The 21,054-nt window shown below is 36.4% G+C and overlaps 1 protein-coding gene across 1 annotated transcript in view; it reads left to right on the top strand.

Annotated features, from left to right (window-relative positions):
* FAM171B (family with sequence similarity 171 member B) overlaps window positions 1-20,836 on the top strand; it is a 65,435-nt gene extending 44,599 nt beyond the window's left edge. The window contains exons 3-8 of the mRNA XM_039246555.1: window positions 547-639; window positions 3,716-3,874; window positions 7,678-7,848; window positions 10,664-10,780; window positions 15,994-16,117; window positions 16,362-20,836. Coding sequence (XP_039102486.1) covers window positions 547-639; window positions 3,716-3,874; window positions 7,678-7,848; window positions 10,664-10,780; window positions 15,994-16,117; window positions 16,362-17,706 — 2,009 coding nt within the window. The 3' untranslated portion in view covers window positions 17,707-20,836. The remainder of the gene's footprint in view (window positions 1-546; window positions 640-3,715; window positions 3,875-7,677; window positions 7,849-10,663; window positions 10,781-15,993; window positions 16,118-16,361) is intronic.
* The last annotated feature ends 218 nt before the right edge of the window (window positions 20,837-21,054 follow it).

Genomic DNA, 21,054 nt, shown 5'->3' with positions numbered 1-21,054 from the left:
ACTCATCCTGCATTACTACCAATGCCTGTGGATAACTTGTTCCATTATGCATTAAACTGTTTCCTCTTCTGCCAGCTAAGAGTCTGGCAAGCCATACTGTGTGATGAAAAGCATTGCATCCTTATACGGGAACTTAGGAAAAAATCAGTGGATGTAGTCTCTATCTTAGAGAACTTGAATTGTGGAACCTAAGGTTTTCTTTTATCATGAGGAAATAACAAGTAACAATTATATAGAGAAAACAGGATTATTCAAGCATTTAATTTGACTATACAGGTCTGGATTAGTTAGAGAACATCACTGATAATTTTGGTACAAACTATGGGAAATAGAAGGGATTAGTGAAATAAAATAGTGATGTTGGACCTTTTTTCCCCTCGCTTGACTGTTACCCTCTTTCTCTCCACTCCATATTTTACATTTATTTTTGTTTCCACAGTCTTACCCCCCCCCCCTCCACTTTTTAGGGCCTGCTGGAACAGACTATATTTAACCTCGTTTTTCCCCACATTTAATAAGATAATTTAATTGTGCTATATTTCACAGTATATTCATCAGTTACACTTTCACTGTTCCCGCAAAGCCAAGCAAATATATGGCTATTTGAAGACACTGTTTTAATTACTGGAAAATTAGCTGGTAAGTACAACACTTCTTCTCAACTTATATGTAAAATCTAAGTGATAATAATCTCTTTAATTAATGAATCCATGTTGGTTATAACTTGGAGAAAAGTCTAAATTGCTCAAGGATGACTAGTACCGCTCTGAACTGATTTCCTATTTCACTGTCAGCCAGCGGTTATGGGGTTTTGTGTAGTGGGAACCATTCTTTACCATTGTAGCATCTTGGCCCCAGTAGGAACATTTCAGTTTCGGAAAGACTGTGCTGAAATTCTGAACTTCTTTCCAACTCACATCTCTCACTGGGCTTGAATAGTCAGTGAAATTAGGAAAAGGTTGGAATTTGGGGGCTGATTTGCAGGCATCTCCATCCCTGAGTGGGAAGGGCAGGAGAGCAGGTAAGGTCTTTTTTCAGCAAGTGGGATTTACCTCACTTGCATATCTCATGGGGAAGAATACAGGAAGCCTTCTTTGGGGTCTGATTTAAACTAGTTCTACTTTACCAACTCTGAGAATGACAGTTTCAGCATTACCTTTTTCCCCTGGCCATCTTCCGTAACTATTTCTTAGGGGAAACCCCAGCATTTTGCATTCTTTTACTGCATGTTACATAAAACCTCTATAGAGGACAATTTTTTTTTTTTTTTTTTTTTTTTTGCTTTGGGGAATTAGTATTTAAGACTAAAGCATAATAGAAATGACTGACTGGTAGAGGCATAAAATCTTCAAAGTAGAGTAAAAAGAAATCGTTTGTGAAAGTTCATTTTCAGAAGCTATCTTTTTTAATATATTTATTTTTGGGAGGTGGGGAGAGACAGCACCAGTGGGGGAGGGGCAGAGAGAGAGGGGGAGACACAGAATTCGAAGCAGGCTCTGAGCTCTTATCTCAGAGCACAATTCACAGCTTGAAATCACAAACTGTGAGACCCTGACCTGAACCAAAGTCTGATGCTTAACCATCTTTGCCACCCAGGTGCCCCTCAGAAGCTATCTTATTTCAAAAATATTAAAGAAAATATTTCGGGGAAAAAAAATAAACTAGAGTGTGATTGGTTTTGGAATAATTTACCAAGGAAAGTAGCAGAATCTCTTACTCTTGAAATCTGACTTAACAGAATTTTGAGCTGCCAAGTTTGGTCTGCATGGCAGCATGCGCGCATGTGGCATGGTGTGCAGAAGGATGGAAAGTAAATAGGAACCATTTACTACAGAGAAAGGCTACATGTTATGCTGCTGGGACTTTAGTAAGAACAGTCCCTCTTCAGCAGCAATTTCTTGTTAAGGTTTTGACACACTCCTCCGCCTTACTGCCCTCTCCAAACCCCGTTACAAATTGTAATTTCCTCCAGAACATATGAGGTGGATGAGTGTGAACATGTTCACGTGCCACTCCTTTGCATTTTACCAAGCGATGGTGAGCGTTCGTTTGTCAGGGAAATACTGCCTGTGTCTGTGGGAACACGGGCCTCCCTTAGGTTCTTTCTCAGATCGCTTCACCGCCCTGAGATGACCCATCGATAAGGCTAAGCAGGTGAGGAGTGGTGTCTCTGCAGATGGCAGATCCTTCCTTAGAAGATACACATCCTCATTTCTCAGCTTCCGTAAAACATTGATATTTTTTTCTTCCAGGATTTGATCAGAAAGCTGTTCAGTTTGTACAATGAAAAGGTATTAGGTTTGTGTGTGTGATTAAAAAGGGAGCAGGAGAGATTAGAAATTTCAGGAATGTACAAAACCTTAGAGAAGCTCAAACAAACATTTTAGTGTACATGTTTTCAGTTATAAGAAATTTGGGACTTCAGCATAATTAAGGCACGTGTATATTTTTAAGTTTTTAACTTTATATTTGGAAATAATGTCAAATACAGAAATAATTTCAAAATATAGAAAAGTTGCAAGAGTAACAAATACTCCTGTGTACCCTCTACTCAAATTCACCTACTACTGATAACATTTTATTTCATTTGCTTTACTGTATATGTATTTGTGCTCTCGGTATGCATGCTTTATTTTTGGAACCATTTGAAGGTAAATTACATGTTTTGTGGCCTTTTACCTTTGGATACTTACCATGCATTTCCTAACAATTGGGATATTAACTGGCTACAACACAGTTCAGCTAATTTAATGTTGATAGGATAACTTAACCATCCAAATTCCAACTTTGTCCACTGATGCTTTTTTTTTTCCCCCCACTACAGTTTAGGGTGAGGTATTACATTCAGTTTTCATGTCTCAGCTTTGATTAATGTGACATATTTCCACAGCCCTTTTTTAAGGCAGATATTTTAACAGAGTGGGGTGTAGATAGTACTTGTAAAGTGATTAGAAGGTATTAGATTATACCCTCAAACAGTTTAACCAAACAAGAATAATATAAATGTGTTGTTTTATTTATATCCCTTACTTTACAGGAATTATTTTTCTAGCTTCATATGTAAACAGTACACTGATTTTGAGAATTATATTACATTTGATTTGTCCTGTATTGTCATGTAACTATTTAGAACCTGACACTTTGAAAAAATTCTAACAATTTAACTGATTGCTTTAGTTTTTGTCAGTGACCTTAAAGTCCAAAGCAATCGCTGGTATTTCTGATAAGTTTCAAGGATTTAAGAGTTGACTCTTAAATTGTTAAAAATACACTGATGACAGAAATAATATGGCTACTGAGTTCTCACTATGTAAGTTATATTAAGGATAGTTAATTCAGAGTTGCTAACATGAGATAACATTTACAAATTGAATACCTGATATTTGGATTGGTTCCAGCCCATTCTGGTGTGCGCCATTAGCTCCTGTTACAGAAGTGAAACCCCAAGTGAACCAAATGGGCTAAAGTGGTCAGTATGTGGTTTCCTAGAGTAAAACCCAAAAAAGATGAAGAAATTCTGGGCGGTAGAATCAAGTAGTCTCCAGGGTAAAGGTGCCTTATGTGATCTAAAGAAAGGAAGATTCCTTATTTATTTCGGTTCAGGATTTAAAATATTAATTATAAGGAGATGTTAAGGTAAAATGTGCTGAGCAATAATGCTCTGCCTAATAGGCATTTGTTTTGTCCATTTGCTAATGAGGTTTCCTTTTTCCAGATGCCAAATCTCAACCAAGTGTTCAGTTTTCAAAAGCCTTAATTAAACTACCTGACAACCATCATATTAGCAATGTAACGGGCTATCTTACAGTTCTACAACAATTTTTGAAAGTGGACAATTTCCTGTATACAACTGGAATTACTCTCAATAAGTCAGGTACGATCTAGCTTTTATATAATCATGTTTATAAGAAACAGTACATAAAGCTAGTTATTAAAATGCTAATAGGCAATTCCCTTTTATCCAATGAAAGATAAATTATACCAGAATCTTCTGTATATGTTAAATTAATGGACAGTTTAATGTACAGGATATTTCTATCTGAAGGAGGTAAGAAAATAGTAATGATACTGTATAACTTTGCAAGTTAAAAACATAAAAATGAAAATTTTACTTAAAGAAGTATGTATTTTTATAATTTGACCTTCAATTCGTTGTTATCAAGTTAATCAGAACTGTCAATAACTGTTAGACATCAAAACTTTCATAGATGGGATAAGCAACTGGCGTTTTTCTTAAATATATTTGATATTCTACGTTAGTAAAATTATAAGTTTTTAAAAAGTATGTACGTTGACCCTTGAGCAATGCAGGGGTTGCCTCCCCCCAGTTAAACACTCATATAACTTTTGATTCTCCAGAAATTTTACTACTCATTACCTACTGTTGACCAGAAGCCTTACTGATAACTGTCAATTAACACGTATTTTGTAATATTATATGTATTATATATTGCATTCTTACAATACGCTAGAGGAAAGAAAGTATTAAGAAAATCCTAAGAAAGAGAAAATACATTTCTGGTAGGTACTGCACGTATCAAAAACAATGCACATGAGTGGACCTGTGCAGTTCAAACCCATGTTATTCAAGGGTCAGCTGTATTCCAGATTCAGCAGCACATATATACAGTATATGGCTGTCACAACCTAACAGGTAAGAGGATGATGGAATTTTACATTTTATTTAATATACCCATGATAAACCCCATAAAAATCTCTTTGTACATCCACCTTTGTTCTACCATTTCTACCACTTGTGGCAACATATAACTGAAATTCAGTCTATAATTTTGATGATTTCAGTTAGGTCAAATTTTGTTCCGTTTCATTTCGGGAACAACCAGAAGTTAGAGTAATAAGCGTATAGATCTTTTGGTTAGTTTTGTCTTTTTTTCTTACCTGTTGTAGCCGATGCTATCAGTGCTCCAGCAAGATGACCCTCCCTCTTCTGTTATGGACCTGTGTTTCCTACTGCACACATTCGTGACTCTGCCCAAAGGCATTCCGTGGTCCAGGAAGCAGGCGAGGCCCTCGCTAGGGCAAGCTCTTAACTAATAGACAAGGAACAGATATGTACTCTCTTTATACTCTTAATACATCCATTTTTGTCTTCCTTCTTTATATGCCTCCACTCCCTCAGCGGTGGGTACTTCCTCCCAAATTTGTTGTCTCAGGCTCAGCTTCTTGAAGAAGCCAATCTAAGACCCCTGCCAAAATTTTCCAGATGTAAATTTGGGATGCTCAACATAAAACATTTACAAAAATGGGACCAGTATACCATATCACAAATGAAGCTCATGTAGCCCTGGGGAGTTTTTATGGACAAGACTCATTAGGTTCAGTGGGAAGGGGACATAATGGGCACTTCCTTCCAGCATTCCTCTACCACCTGCTTTTGAGATTATTCATTTACTGTTTCAGTTATCCTGAGAGTGCTGCTAACATTTTAAAAGTTCTAGAGCAGTGCCACCAATGGCAATGTTCTTCTGTTCTATCCAATATGGTAGCTACTAGCCACATGTATCTGTTGAGCTCTTGAAATATGACCAGTACACTGAGGAACTAAAGCACTAGTTTCCTTTAAATTGTCACATGTTGCTGGTGGCTACTGTGTTGGATTGCATAGTTCAAGTGGTCTGTGAGTAAAAGTTTTTTAAAGTTGCCTCCTTCTCATGATCTTTTAGTCTCTTTCTCTTGTACCATTCTCTTTTCCTTCTTCGAGTTGGCCTTATCCCAAATAGTGGAGTTGATCTCCTAATTTGAGCTGCATTTAGTATGCAAAGCCACTGACTGCACAGAACTGAGGGTGGAGTTAAGGCAGGCACCTCAGAAAGTCAGCTGGCTTTACTAAATAGTTTGATGTAAGAAATTATAACTACTTACAGATTACATAAATTTATTTATTATAACTACTTCCACTGGATTTGTACTAGTGTAACTGGTCTAGAGACTATGTATGGGATTAGTTACTTTGCTCATCTTATGATTAGTGTTTCAGAAAGTTTACCAAGGCTAATTCTTTTATGCAAATGCAGTTTTTCATTAAGCCAGTAGTTGCTCTGTCTAATAACTGCAGATATACACCAGATGTAGTAGTAGTAGTGATATGAGGTAGTAGTAGTAGGATAATGAGAATTCCTTTCCAGGGCCTGGAAGACCTCTGCTATTTCTACCTCTCTGCCCTCTAACCTTCTTTCATTCTTGCACATGCCAAGATCGCCTCTAATTTGGGGGCTTTTCACTTCTTTCTTCTTCCTGGAAAGCTCTTCTCTGAGGTCCTTGTACGGAGCGCACATTTTCCTTTGGCCACAGTTCAAACATCCCCTCCTTAGAGAGGTGACTTTTATGACCATGCAATTACATTGCCTTTCCAGAATTTCTTCAAAGCCCTGGTAAGCTACCTTCTACCCTACACTTACATTCCAATGGAGGAAAAACTGATAAAGAGCAATGAAATGGGGGGAAAAAGCATTTTTGATGGTAATGAAGATTGTGAAAAAAGTGTTGCAAGAGATCATGTACTCACAGTATCTTTGGAACCAAGATGAGTACTTGGTGCCAATAGGGGCTCTGTTATAAATATTTGTTAAATGATGAACAAAACTCTAGCTTTTAGACCCGAATCTTTGGCTTATCTACCAAGAGCAAATAAGATGTAATAAATATACTTGAGTCACCCCTTTCTAATGTGTTAGTGAATTACTTGTAAAAACTAAAATTATCAAATTATTTGTAGAAAATTTATATTAAATTTTAACATCTGCAACCATATTTATTCATTATAAATACTCTGGTATATATTATCACTTTGGCATTGCTAAAGTGATAATTTAGCAATTTAAAAAGGAATTTAAAAAGCAATTTAGTGATTTAAAAACAAAACAAAGGCATTTTCTACTCTTTTCCTGTCAGTAATAGAGAAATATAGGTAGCTCCTGATATTTAAGAAGGCATATTATAAATTGTATGTATAATTATATTTTAAAACCTCTGGCAAAACACTATAACCAATTCTTCTATTAATCACACTTTCCCTACTTTTCAAGCTTTCATGTCTAAGTAATATTATATTAATAGTCTGTTTATATTTCAGTTATGCTATTAATCAAATATATATCAAAGCTTATTACTTTTATCAGCAAACAATATTGCTGATTTTGTTTCATGTTTGTAAAACCTATCAAAATTTGTGTTTAGAGTCAAAATGTTTTTCCCACGGGTAACTTCAGGGAGCACAGCTCAGTCTGATGGTAGTTATACCTGAAACAGATGCTCTTGGGGACAGGAGAAATCAGCTTTTAGACCCGTGTCTGCAGTGACCACTTGATATGGTAAAGCCTTTATATGTGTGGGACCCTAGTGACCTGTATTTTTTTGCTGTTGTTTTGTAGGTTTTTAAAACATTGAATTAGGTTCCGGTGACCTTAAGTCACATGACTCTGAAAGAATTATATCTCTAGTCTCATGTTGATTTGTCAAGTTATAGGAGTATAACCTACATTTATGATATATTTTAAAATTCTTTAATATCAAACAGATACTGGATCCTCATTAAAGTGGAGAACCCTAGGTAAAATAAAGGAATTAGATATTTTAGGCCCATATTACTTTGTTATCAATGTGTAACTACAACCTATATTTTGCATATGGTTTTAAATAAACTCTCTTATTTTTTAGGTTTTGAAAGTAATGAATTGACTCCCCTTGCTGCAATATGTGTGAAAATATATTCTGGGGGAAAAGAATTAAAGGTGGATGGCTCTATTCAAGTTTCTCTTCCCCTTCTACATACAAGTGATGTAAGTGCAGGGGATCAGATACCTGCCTGGACATTTGATATGAACATAGGTATGTGAGCTAGGTGAAAATAGTCTGAATATTTTCCTTTTGGATGATTGAATGTTTGATTTTAACAATAGGTTTCCATATTACTATTAAACGTTTTTTTAGCTTTATTGAGGTATAATTGGCAAATGTTCATACATTGAATAGAGAATAATTAAAATTTAATGTGTCTTATTTAAAACATTAAAATATATCATTTATGTTTGAATGATCTATCTTTAGTAGAGCACGAAATAGTAATATTACAATTTTAAGTGCCTTATCAATGACTAGAATTGGTCCCACTTTGATTAATATAATACAACTGTGGGGGAAATGATGCTAATATATTACATTTAAAGAATAGTATTATTTACTCACAATAGTATTATTTATTCCTTTTTTTAAAAGTAAGCACTATGCCCAACATAGGGCTTGAACTCACAATCCTGAGATCAAGTCATGTGCTCTACTGACTGAGCCACCCAGGCACCCCTCCCTTGCCTGTTATATCTACCAAGGTCTTTAATAGAAAATTTATTTCTACTTTTTAAAAAATTATTTCTACTCCTACAGGTTTCTGTTTTGATAGTCAATATGAACTTCTGTCTAAAAGGGTTGGTTAAGACAATTGAGAAATGTATATTAACTTCATGAAAATAAATAACATTGTGTTGTTAAGATACAGAGTGATTATTTTCCAAAAAAAAAAAAAATCAGGTACCAATTTTGGTCCTAAGTGTAGCCTCCTAAGTAGAAGTACTTTTTCCTCCTCTGCTTCCCTTGGTTTTGTTCTTGTGTTTCCATGTAAATAAGAGGAGTGTCTTTAAATTACTAAAAAGGAAAAAAAAGGCAGGGTTATGATCCACAGTTGTTTTGGGTGAATCAAGATACAGAGCCTAGACAGTTTCACAGGACTTGGTTTCTCTCATGTGTTACCTCTGTGTTAATACCTTTCTGGAAGATTTACCTTCAGAGTGTCAAGAAGAGAGTGTAGGTTTTCTGACTTGTAACCCAGGTTGAAGTCCAATGGAAAAAAGATTCTTTGGCCAGTAGCAATTGCACAAGTTCTTGGATTCACTGCAATTATAGAGTTTTGGTGCCCATCTCCAAACCAGCCTTTGTGGTCTGCAAATAGAATGTACAGATTTAGGCTTAAGATTCTGTGCTGGAGCCCCAAACTAATCATGTGAACTGAGAAAAGGGAGCAGTTAACCTTCAATGGAGATTTAGAATGAGATTTCACTCAATTGGAAGGATAGGTAGGCGCCCCCCCCCAAAAAAAAAATCCAAACATATGTTCACTACAGAACTTAATAATATATACGTGTTTTGAAGAAACAGTGGCAACTATGTAAGTAAAAGTGGTAGTTGTAAGAGGGAAAAAAAGTCTCTCAATGCAGTTCAATACTCAGTACTGCAGTTCTGGTCACCAAATGTGGGGTGTTTTTCTCATACCAAGCAGTTCTCCACCACCTGGGTATCCTAAAATTCAATTCAGACACTACCTACCTAGAATTAGCATCAGATCCCACAGGTTATGGGCACAGTCCCCCAAGAGTGTTCCCTAACCCCCACCTCAGAGGCCAGTTACAAGTCCAGTTTGTCATCTATGCTTCTGACCAACTGGCTATAAATTGGGGGTTCCCATGACCCTCTCCTCAACCTTGATAGTTGCTAGAACAGCTCCAGGAAAACTTTTACTTTTACTTACTAGATTATCAATTTATCATGGAAGAATATCCTGCCCTCTGGGTGCATCCCCCTCCTTCCACCTCCATGTGTTCACCTACTCTGCTCTTTGAACCCTGTAGTTGAGGTATTTTTATGGAGGCTTTATTATGGTAGGCATGATTGTCATTGACCATTGGTGATTGAACTTAATCTTCAGCCCATCTCCCCTTTCTGCAGGGATGTTAGGGTGGAGCTGAAAATGACAACCCTCTAATCACTCGGTTGTTTGCCTGCAACCAGCCACAGGGCACTTTCCAAAAATCAACTCATTAGCATAAACCCTGGTGTGGTTGAAAGTGGCTTGTTAAGAAATGCTAGAGGATAGTAACTCCAAGGATTTCCAAAGCTCTGTGCAAGGACTGGGGACTAAAACCAAATATAGTATATTGTAATTGACTATTTAAAAAACAATGAGTTGATCCGTTTCTGTCATTTCAAATTTGTCTATCTTATTAAAAACACTGTTTTACATGTTGTAGATATATCATTACAGTGAATTAATGAACCAAGCACAAATATACACTGAATTTATAAAAAGCTTTGTTAAGCTGAACTTTATAAAAGATCTGGGTTTTACTGAATTTTTCTATGGATGGCGTTTTGTTAGATAGTATTTTTAAAACATTCCTAAAAATTTGGTTCTAAAAGAGTTATGCCAATAGTAATAGACCAAAACAGTATTTAATAAAAAAAAAAATAATGAGGCCATGAAACACATATTACAAGTGTTTAGTCAGAATCCCGAACAGGTGACAAATAACTACCTATTGATAAATTTGAATTTCACTACTCACATCTTTAAAACCTATCTCAATTTGTACAATTTAAACATTATTTGGAAAGTCATGACTTCCCTAAATATGTGTTTATTCTTTATTTATAATGATTTCCTTTAGTCACAACAATCATTCAAATCATTCTATTGTATTATTACAATATGCACTATATTTTGATATAGTATATATTATCTTATGATAATATATTGCCAGAGTTTTCATAATTTTTGAAAGAGCTCTGCAAAGCAGTCTCTACATGACTATCAGCAAACTCCTATCAGTCTTAAAGATCTATACACTAATTGGGATTTTTTTACTTGCCTTTTTAGGTGCGTGGGTAAATCATGGCCAGGGAACCGTCAAGGAATATAACAATCACTTCGTGTGGACCTATGATGCGCCACATTTGGGCTACTGGATAGCGGCTTCACTTCCAGGAACTAGAGGTACTGTAAAAATGAAACAGGGAATTTGAAAAAATCCACATAGTCAAACTGGAATTGATGTCACTAGATCTTGATTTTATTCTAAACATTGCCATTTACAGACTGTATGATGTTGCAGAAAGCTTCTAAGTCCCTTGATCTCAGCATTATTTAAAATTTCTTTTCATGTGTATGAGAAATGATTAAGTTCTAGGAACTCTAAGGGTTTATAGCATGATGTCTGATGAATCTGTGAAGTATGAAGTTTGTTCAAGTGTTTACTTTTCATGAATAAATTTTACCCAAATCAGTTAGAGCATTGGGTTGCAGGCAACAGGAACAGATCTTAGATAATTACATAAAATGTATTAGGGTACAGGGAGTTCATAGGATCCCAGGGAAGGCTGAAGAACTAGATTCTAAAAGACAGGCACCCTAGGGGACCCAGTTAGCAGGCCTATTTGACTGTCTGCAGAATTGCTGCTCCGTGTACAGCTGACTCCAACCCTTTGTTCTCTTTTCCTCACACTGTTCCTTCATTCTAGGCATAAAGAATTTGGTTTGCCCAGACTTGGGTCATGAGCACACCCCTGGGGTGAGGGCTGTTGAAAATAGTGTCCCCAGATTTTTCCCAGTATAAGACATGTGAAACCCCAAATGAAGGTTGGCCTGAGATAGGAACTGAAGGTGGACAGAAACTAAGACTTGTACACTAGGAATGATCTATTCATGTTCTAGGTCAAATGAATATTTATTTTTCCTAGATTTGACATGCTATCAGATTATCTATATGATTTAAAGAAATCCTGTGCTCGCTTCAGCAGCACATATACTAAAGTAAAGAAATCCTGTACATGCATCTTGAGTCGTATAAATCTCTCAAAACACTCAAACATTGTGTGTTTTATCCATTAAATCTTCTTAAAGCCGTCTAACTTGTGGTAGTGTAGTCTGGTTGCACCACAGGCTTGTGATCATTTTCTGGGCCTTTTGGGTGCTCACTGGTATCAGTTGAATTGCTTCTTGGCTTTGCCTGTTACCAGCATCTTCTTGCTCTGGTCTCTTAGGTCATTCTCCTTTAACCTGTGGGTTTGTTTATAAAAACAAAACCAAGCAAAACCATGAGGGTCATTTTAGTGAAGCTTTGGAGGAGTGTGAAGGTTGAATGCATATGTCATTCCTACATCTTTAAATCATGTGTCAGAGAATTCTTTCGGTTTGTTGAATGTTTTGGCTCCCAGCTGAGAGGCAGCTGCAACCTGGCTATTTCATGCTAGTCAGGCACAGTCCCAGGGCACACCTTGAGCCAGGATGTGGATGACATTTTACATACATTTCTCTGCAGCATTCTATCACCTGACTTTGTTATGGTGGCCTATTAATAATTTGAAGGCTTTCTGTTCTTTCTGAAAATGTCTTTTTCAGTAGTTTAATTTTTATCATTTTATATTGACAAGCTTTGAATTTTAAACCATGCAGGGTAACAAGAATTTTTTTTCACCCAATGAAGCCAACATTTAATATTCCAGTGGAAGAAATATGAGCCATTTAACCATTATGATCAAGGGGAATGTTCTGTTTTGTTTGAACTTAGTACTTATGAGATTATTTATTCAGAAACCAGAGAGTGGTCATGTATGTTCTTCATGATGCAAAGTATCCTGCAGTCTTGCCAGCTGTCTGGCCTTATTTCATTCTAGATTTGCAACTAGAATGAAATATTGATGAAAAAGAACCATTAATATTTAATACTTCAACTCAACTAAATCCCAGTTATTTCATTTCCAATAAAAATAACCCAGGGAACACTTGAGTTTTATAGAGAAGTATACCTTCCATTAATAATATACCTGAAATCGGGGCACTTGGGTGGCTTAGTCGGTTAAGCGTCCGACTTTCGCTTAGGTCATGATCTCGTGGTTTGTGGGTTCGAGCCCCGTGTCAGGCTCTGTGCTGACTGCCAGCTCAGAGCCTGGAGCCTATTTCAGAGTCTGTGTCTCCCTCTCTCTCTGACCCTCCCCTGCTCACGCGGTCTCTCTCTCTCTCTCCTAGAAATAAATAAAAATATTAAAAAAATATATATACCTGAAATCAATTTATAGAAGATGACTATGAACTACAAAAGACAAATTTTCCAAAGTAGGTGGGAGTTTTGTTTTAGCTTATAGGTCAGAGAAGATTTTGTGTCAATCAGAGTATGAAAATAGAAATGAGGGATTCCTGTTTATTTTGAATTAAATACCTTCTAGTGAGGGTTTTGAAAATTCTATTCTGTGAGCCTATCGCAGAGGAATACTATACTAGAAATGTAGATAGCTTGATTGTAGCTCTGGCTTTGCCAATAATTATCTGGCTGCATTTGAATACATACATACCAATCTGAGCATTAGTTTTCTTATTTCTAAATTGCAGGAGTTGGATATGATGATCCCTGATGTCCCCTAAAATTTTAGATTGTGAGTAAAATCACATATTGCAAAATCAGCATTGATCCTCTGATGGTCTAGGTGCTGGAGCTACTTTTCTTAAAGTTTGGCCAATAACATACTAGATCTGGTTTTTCAATACATTTTAAATAGAATTCTAGAATTCCTTGGAAAATAAGTGTAAGAAATTAAAATCGAGTGATTGCTATAGGCAAGTAGGCAGCTGAGTAGAGTTTAATAAACAAGTACTTAAGACTATTTTTAAATATGTATTTTCAAGTATATTTAAATGAAAATATAATTTTCTGCCTTTCTCTCTTTCGGCATACAAACACACAGATAGATACTTTTTGCTGTTGTCGTACATATAAAATTTGGGGGAAACCCAAAAGTATCCGCCTCATGTGTCCAAAAGGGAGTTCCGTTGGAATCCTGTGCTATGAAAAGTATTAGTGTTACTCTATTGTGAAAACATATATTCATAGACGTTTATAACTGGGTGAAATTCAACTTCTCTAATCATACGTTGCTCCATTGCAACCCTGGATCCCAAGTAAGAATCTACAGATAGAATTGTTACTTTTATTTCTTTTCTCTTTGAAGAAATTTCATATTGTGAGTGCTGTACTTGGTTGTCCATCAGATAGGATAAGCACTTTATTATTACGTACCGCATATGTAGGGAAGTGTGGCCAAAACCGGAGTGCCAGCGAAGTTTCATTTAATAACAATGATGTCATACAGCTAACACTTTGAGTGCTTATCATGTGCTGAGGACTAAGTATTAACTCTTTTTAAGTTTATTTGTTCTGAGAAAGAGTGAAAGTGGGGTAGGGGCAGAGAGAGATGGAGAGAGAGAATCCCAAGCAGGTTCGGTGCTGTCAGCACAGAGCCTGACTCAGGGCTCAAACCCAGGAAATGTGAGGTCATGACCTGAGCCAAAATCAAGAGTCAGATACTTAAACAGGCACCCCTAATAAGTATTAACTCTCTCAATCCTTGTAACAACCCATGTAGGTGAGATTTGATAAGTTTGAAATGAGACACAAAGTCATGAAAATAAATGAGAATGTTATAAAGAAATGGTGATGTTGGGTTTTGAGTCCTCCTCTAGAGGAAAGGCTTATTCTACACTCGAATCTAAAGGAGCAAAAGGGGCATGTGTAATGGGGGTATCTGAAGGCTAAGTGAACAACAGCTACCTTCTTCCCTTTTGTAAATAGTGTTTTTATACTTCATCCTCCCCATATAAGGCTTTATACATGGAATCTCCTGAAAGGAGTGGGTGAGGGTGGGAGAGGGGTATATATTTTTAAAAATTACATTAAAAATTGTTTTTAATGTTTATTTTATCTTTGAGAGAAAGAGATAAGGTGTGAGCGGGGAAGGCGCAGAGAGAGAGGGAGACACAGAATCTGAAGCAGCTCCAGGTCCTGAGCTGTCAACACAGAATCACTGAACCCATGAACTGTGAGATCATGACCTGAGCTGAACTTGGATGTTTAACCGACCGAGCCACCGAGGCTCCCCAAGAAATTACATTTAGTGTCTCTGAAAACGAAAAAGAAATAGACTAGGATTCTAATTAAGGCACTCTGGCTCCAAAGTTGGTATGCATAACCACAATACTACTTCCCTGAAACCTTTCCTGTTACCATTATTATTACTTTATTTTTATCAAATAAGATGATGCAAAAGTTAAAGGATCTAAAGACTGTGATCCTCGGGCTTTTCTAGGGTCCTTAGTGAAGCTGAATGCCTCCTTCTGGTTGTTTCTCATGGTAGAGATTGCCAGAGAACCGCCTGTATCACCAATCTTAACACTTTTTCCACCCTGAATTCATATCAGACTCTAGTTGATAATGATAAGTAGACATGTTGTATGCATTAATTTTTTAAATGTTTTATTTTTGAGTAAGAGACAGAGTACTAACGTGAACAGCAGAGAGAGAAAGAAGGAGACACAGAATCCAAAGCAGGCTCCAGTCTCTGAGTTGTCAGCACAGAGTCTGAAGCATAACTCGAACTCCCGAACTGTGAGATCATGACCTGAGCCATAGTCGGATGCTTAACCACCTGAGCCACCCAGGCGTCCCTCGTATAGAATCTTAATCATCCTAGTGCATTAATCTACTTTTACCTGCAGTTAAGCTGATTACAGCAGCAGTGTATATATGTGCTCTCATAAAGGAAGATAGTGGGTATTTTGTGCCTCTGCATGGTGTCTTATCCTAAAAGCCAGGCTCAAAGTTACAACTCTGAATCCTTCGACTGCCCCAATTTTTAGATTCTCTCTAGAAAATCTTTCATACCTATTTACCTTGGCAAATTCTTTTTTGAATTTATATTTAAAAGCTTTTAATTGAATATAGCTAAGAAGTCAGCCCTCACTATCAACATTCTATACCCAATCCTCTTTGCACAGAAATATTTTCTCCTGGTTTATTCCAACACCTATCTTGCTACCGTTTGACAGCATTTGATCTCATTCCAGAACCTAGGTGGAAGGAATAGCAGCACTTTCGGATATTCTATTTGGATATTAGAGGATCTTAGCAAGAGGGCAGGGCAGGGCCATTTCACGCCACTTCATTTAAGGTGCTCACATTTCATTGAGCAGAACAAGAAATGATTAAGCCCAACACACAGGGAGTATATGTTCTACCCACAGGGAAGCCTGCCATCGGAATGGAACAAATACAGCCGTGTATGCACACTTAATCTGCCTTACCTAGGATAGGACATGGTTGAAAATTTGATCTAAAATAATATATTCTCTGTTTTATTTGTTTATATTGAACCATTTAGGTTCAGGTATAAATGGAGACTCAAGGGATATAACTGCCTACCACACAGTGTTTCTTACAGCCATATTAGGAGGAACAATAGTCATTGTCATTGGATTTTTTGCTGTACTTCTTTGTTATTGCAGGTAAGAAGAATATTAATATGTATAAACACAAAACTATCTGAGCATAGTATTATGTCAGTGTGTTCTGGGTATGACAAAGTTTATTTACAAAGTCAGTGTGACCTTTAAAATATGTTGATTAAAATAAAAGTGGATACAATCTAAGAGCATTGCATATATAATACACATATCATGGGATGGTTTTTAAAAATAAATTTTCCAGGTCATAAGTTTTGAACGCTTTTTGCTATCTCTTCTCCTTTAGGGATAAGTGTGGTACTCCGCAGAAGAGAGAAAGAAATATCACTAAACTCGAGGTCCTCAAGAGAGACCAGACAACTTCAACAACACACATAAATCACATCAGTTCAGTCAAAGTTGCATTAAAAGCTGAGGACAAGTCACAGTTATTTAATGCCAAAAACTCCTCATATAGCCCTCAGAAAAAGGAACCATCAAAGGCAGAAGCAGAAGAAAGAGTTTCCATGGTAAAAACTCGGGACAATTTTAAAGTCTACAATGAAGAGGTTTCATTTCTATCAGCCAATCCAAATAATTACTCAAGAAACCCAACACAGTCTTTGGAGCCCAGTGTAGGGTCCAAACAACCCAAACATATTAACAATAATCCATCTTCATCTCTAGGTGATGCACAAGAGGAAAAGAGGTATCTCACAGGCAATGAAGAGGTATTTGCACATTCCCACATTCCTGAACAGCTTATGCACATCTACAGCCAGCCCATTGCCATCCTTCAAACATCTGACCTTTTCTCCACTCCAGAGCAGTTACATACTGCCAAGTCAGCTACTTTGCCAAGAAAGGGACAGTTGGTCTATGGCCAATTGATGGAACCAGTTAGTAGAGAGAACTTTACACAGACGTTGCCCAAAATGCCAGTGCATTCTCACACACAACCCCCAGATGCCAGGGAAGAGAACATTCCACTCGAAGGTCAACAGAGCTTGCCATCCCAAACTTCAGATTGGAGCCGGTATTCAAACAGCTTACTAGAATCTGTTTCTGTTCCTGGAACACTAAATGAAGCTGTTGTGATGACTCCCTTTTCATCAGAGCTTCAAGGAATTTCAGAACAGACCCTCCTGGAGTTGTCCAAAGGAAAGCCTTCCCCCCATCCCAGAGCATGGTTTGTATCTCTTGATGGAAAACCAGTCGCACAAGTGAGGCATTCCTTCATAGATCTAAAAAAGGGCAAGAGAACCCAGAGCAATGACACGAGTTTGGACTCTGGGGTGGACATGAATGAGCACCACTCAAGCAGAAAACTCGAGAGGGAGAAAACTTTCATTAAGAGCATGCATCAGCCTAAGATCCTTTACTTAGAAGATTTAGACCTGAGCAGCAGTGAGAGTGGAACCACCGTCTGCTCCCCTGAGGACCCAGCTTTAAGGCACATTCTAGATGGAGGGAGTGGGGCGATCATGGAGCACCCTGCGGAAGAGTCTCCAGGAAGAAAAAACACTGTTGAAGATTTCGAAGCCAATATGTCCCCCACTAAAAAAAGGGGCAGACCACCACTAGCCAAAAAAGATAGCAAGACTAATATCTGGAAGAAGCGCGAGGAACGCCCACTGCTTCCCATAAATTAACATCCAGGGTGGTTGCATCTCTGCTCCCTCGTGTGGTTTATTCTTGCTTCGTGTAAATTGCTGTATGAACTTTTTGAGAGGTTGAGACTGAGCAATCTCATGGTCCCTGGACGTGTCTCAAGCAGAGTAAATAGTAAAATGGCAATTCACTAACAAAAGAGAAAGATACCAAGGAATGCTTTTTCTGGCCTATTCTTTTTGTTTATTTTTGGGTGATGAATTTGAAGTATCCAAGAGTTCAAAAAGTAAAGATGGGAGTTATCTGAAAATGTTGCTCAGTCAGCCGCTTCAGCCCTCTCTTAAGAATAACAGTGAAATGTGTACTCCTAAAGTTGCTTTCAAAAAATGTTGCCTCTGCTTTGATGACTGCCCCTGTGAAACATTTAGAAATGAAACTATATTCGTCAGGCACCGTAGTCTTGTGAAATGTTACTATTATGTTCTCCTCTGCCTACCCGTGAAAATAAGGATAAATGTTCGGAATTGATGTTCTTCTAGAATTTAAAGGCCAAACAATATTTTCTGTTTTCCAGTCCACAGCATGTGTACATGTCCACCCCAAAATAAATCTTACTCTTGTAAGATGGGCAAGAAGCTACTTGGTGGTTAGAGAGGGAAATCCCAGCTTTTTGGTTGTTTTTTGGATATAACTTCACAGAATAAGTGATAAGGTGTTAATTTATTATTTAGAAATCTGGAAAATGAATGCTCTGATACTTGCATTTTAATTTAAAAAATTTCCCCCTATTTCTAAAGGGAAATGAGCTTAGCTGTCAAGGAACACTTACCAATCTGAAAAACGAAACAAAAACAAAATAATCCATATCTTTAGTTTAAGACTCATTGGTACATGTAGGCTAAACTCAGCTTAAAATATTTTTTAATTCATTCACTTAAGCCTTTTAAACTTGATTAAAAAATTAATCTATAGGTGTTCATAAGAAACTTTTAGCTTATTAAAATACGTGAAACTAAGGAAATAAATATATCATTTTTTCTGAAATGTTGATAAACAGAAGTTCTAAGACTCAAAAATACCTCCAGAATTTAGGTATATATCCAGGTGGTCTTTTCCTAAATCACTGATAGCATTTACAGTTTTTTTTCTAGGTTTGGAAGTAATATATCCGTATTATTTTCATCATAGCAAAGAGTTTAGGATGAACACACTCAACAGCTGTTTTTAATTATAAGTGTCTTCAACTCTGAATTATCGTTCATATGTCCTAAAAATAAAGCTGTTTGTTAATTGAAATCAAGTCATCCAATTTTCTTAAAAATTCCACGAAGGCAAATGTCTCAAGGAGCTTCCCCTTTCCCTTGAGGGAAAAATAAAACTAAATTACTTTATTTCTAATTCTCATCTACTTAACATGGGAGCAACATAGAGACCCAAGGCACATAAACAAGTTGAAAGAAACAAAATTAGCCATGTTAGCTGTAGTCAAATTATAGATGTATACCCAATGAAAGAAAGCAGTTACTTTTTTCCTCTAGACTTCAGCCAGTTTTTTTCCCCTATAATTACTTCTGTTTTTCCTAGAACACCTAATCTGTCAGATCACATGCCCCCCTTTCTGTATTAACCCAAAGAACTTAAAAACCTAGGCAAAAGTTTGCCATATTTTGCCCAATACACAGAAGAGATAAATATTTAGGGTAATACCTAGGTTTAGTTTTTTGAGGAGGAGGTTTCTTGTTGGTCTACAGAAAGATGCATTAAAAGTGGCATAAATGAAAATGATGTGGAAAAGGTTAAGGAGTTAGTGCTCTGCTGAAGTGCCTTTGATATAGACTTGCTTTATTGGAAGGATATGAGGACATCTTTCTTTAATGTGCATTTTCTTTGTTAGCCAAACTAAACAGATGTGCAGGTTTTAATTAAAAAATATAGACCTAGTGTTTCATGTTGGAACAATCAATTTTGCATGCAAGTAACATTTCTCTTTTGTGTGTTTTTTTTGAATCCAGGTTAAATTTGTAAATTATGTTGGAATGAAGTTAGAAACTATATAGTAAGATGTTGCACTTCAATATCTTCAGTTTATATTTTCTCTACCTTTAAATAAAAATATTTCATCTTTTAGTTTGGTAATGGAGTACACATGTTGACAGAATGGTATACCGTTGAAGTATGCCACTTATTCATTCTTGTGTAAAGGAAATTAGAAGATATATCCCCAGGGGCTTTTCTAGAAATACCTTTTTTTTTGGTTTCTGAATAAAACCTTATTTTTTTTAATACACTGCACATTCTGTTCTCAGTGGGGAAGTACAGTCAGTTTACCTTTTCTAATGATCAAAAATGTGTAACTTCTCATTTTGAGTAGTTCACAAATTTCCTGTTAAAAAGCTGAAGCCATCTACTTTTTCTTAACCCAAGTAATAATAAGCCTACAATATTCACAACTTTCTTAAATTTTTAAATTGAAAACCAACACAGGTTTTTTGCAAATGTAACTCTAGAGAATTTTGATCACAAATTGTTAACATTTGTGGATCCTTTGTATATACTTTGGATATATATTAAAAACAAAAGTATCCCTCAATTAACTGATGGAATCGTTTACTAAAGCACAGTTGTATGTATTTTTGAATACATATTATGATCTTGAGACTTTATAAAAATCAATTTTTATGACATTTATGCAGTTGTTTAGGGTTTATGCCCTTTTATATAATACACAGTATACCACGAAGGTCACAAATGTTGAGGAATAAAAGCACTTCTTTGCTTTGGCAATCATTTTCAGATCACTTTCTGTGTTTGAATCCTCTGATATCAATACATAAAGAATTTTAGGAATCCGTGGGTCAAATAATGTCCCTCCAAACTTCCCAGAAAGGTGAAGCTCAAAGTTCGTATTCATGAACTAGGGAATGAGTTATTCATTTACCCATGTATTGGCATCGTGAAGAATTTGACCATTTTAGTTTCCATCTCAGACCTTAAGTTGACATTTTTCCCTCTTGTTTCCAAGTATTTCTATCTTTTGTATTTCAACAGAGGAATCTCCTATTTCACTGTATTTATTGCCATTGTTACTATATTTACTGCTGAAAACTATAACAATCTGAAGATTTGTAAAATATTAAACATAGTTCATTAAAGATAATAAATCTAAAAATGTACTTGATTCATTCTTTAATTTTGGGTAAACTACAAAACATTTCTCCCTAAACTGTTATTTAATAATGAATAGTAACTCAGCTATTACTTTTTTCATTATTACACTCCCTATGGCGCAATAAATATTATATATTTGAATACCCTTTGCTTATATAATGAACTTGATCTTTCTTTTTATTTCATGTTTTCCAAAGTTCACGTTTTTACTGTTAAAGCTA

The sequence above is a fragment of the Hyaena hyaena genome, unplaced genomic scaffold (genome assembly GCF_003009895.1).
Source record: "Hyaena hyaena isolate Hyena2069 unplaced genomic scaffold, ASM300989v1 scaffold_283, whole genome shotgun sequence".
Lineage (NCBI taxonomy): Eukaryota > Metazoa > Chordata > Mammalia > Carnivora > Hyaenidae > Hyaena > Hyaena hyaena.
The sequence above is the reverse complement of the archived record's forward strand: the minus strand, read 5'-3'. Positions and strand labels throughout refer to the sequence as shown.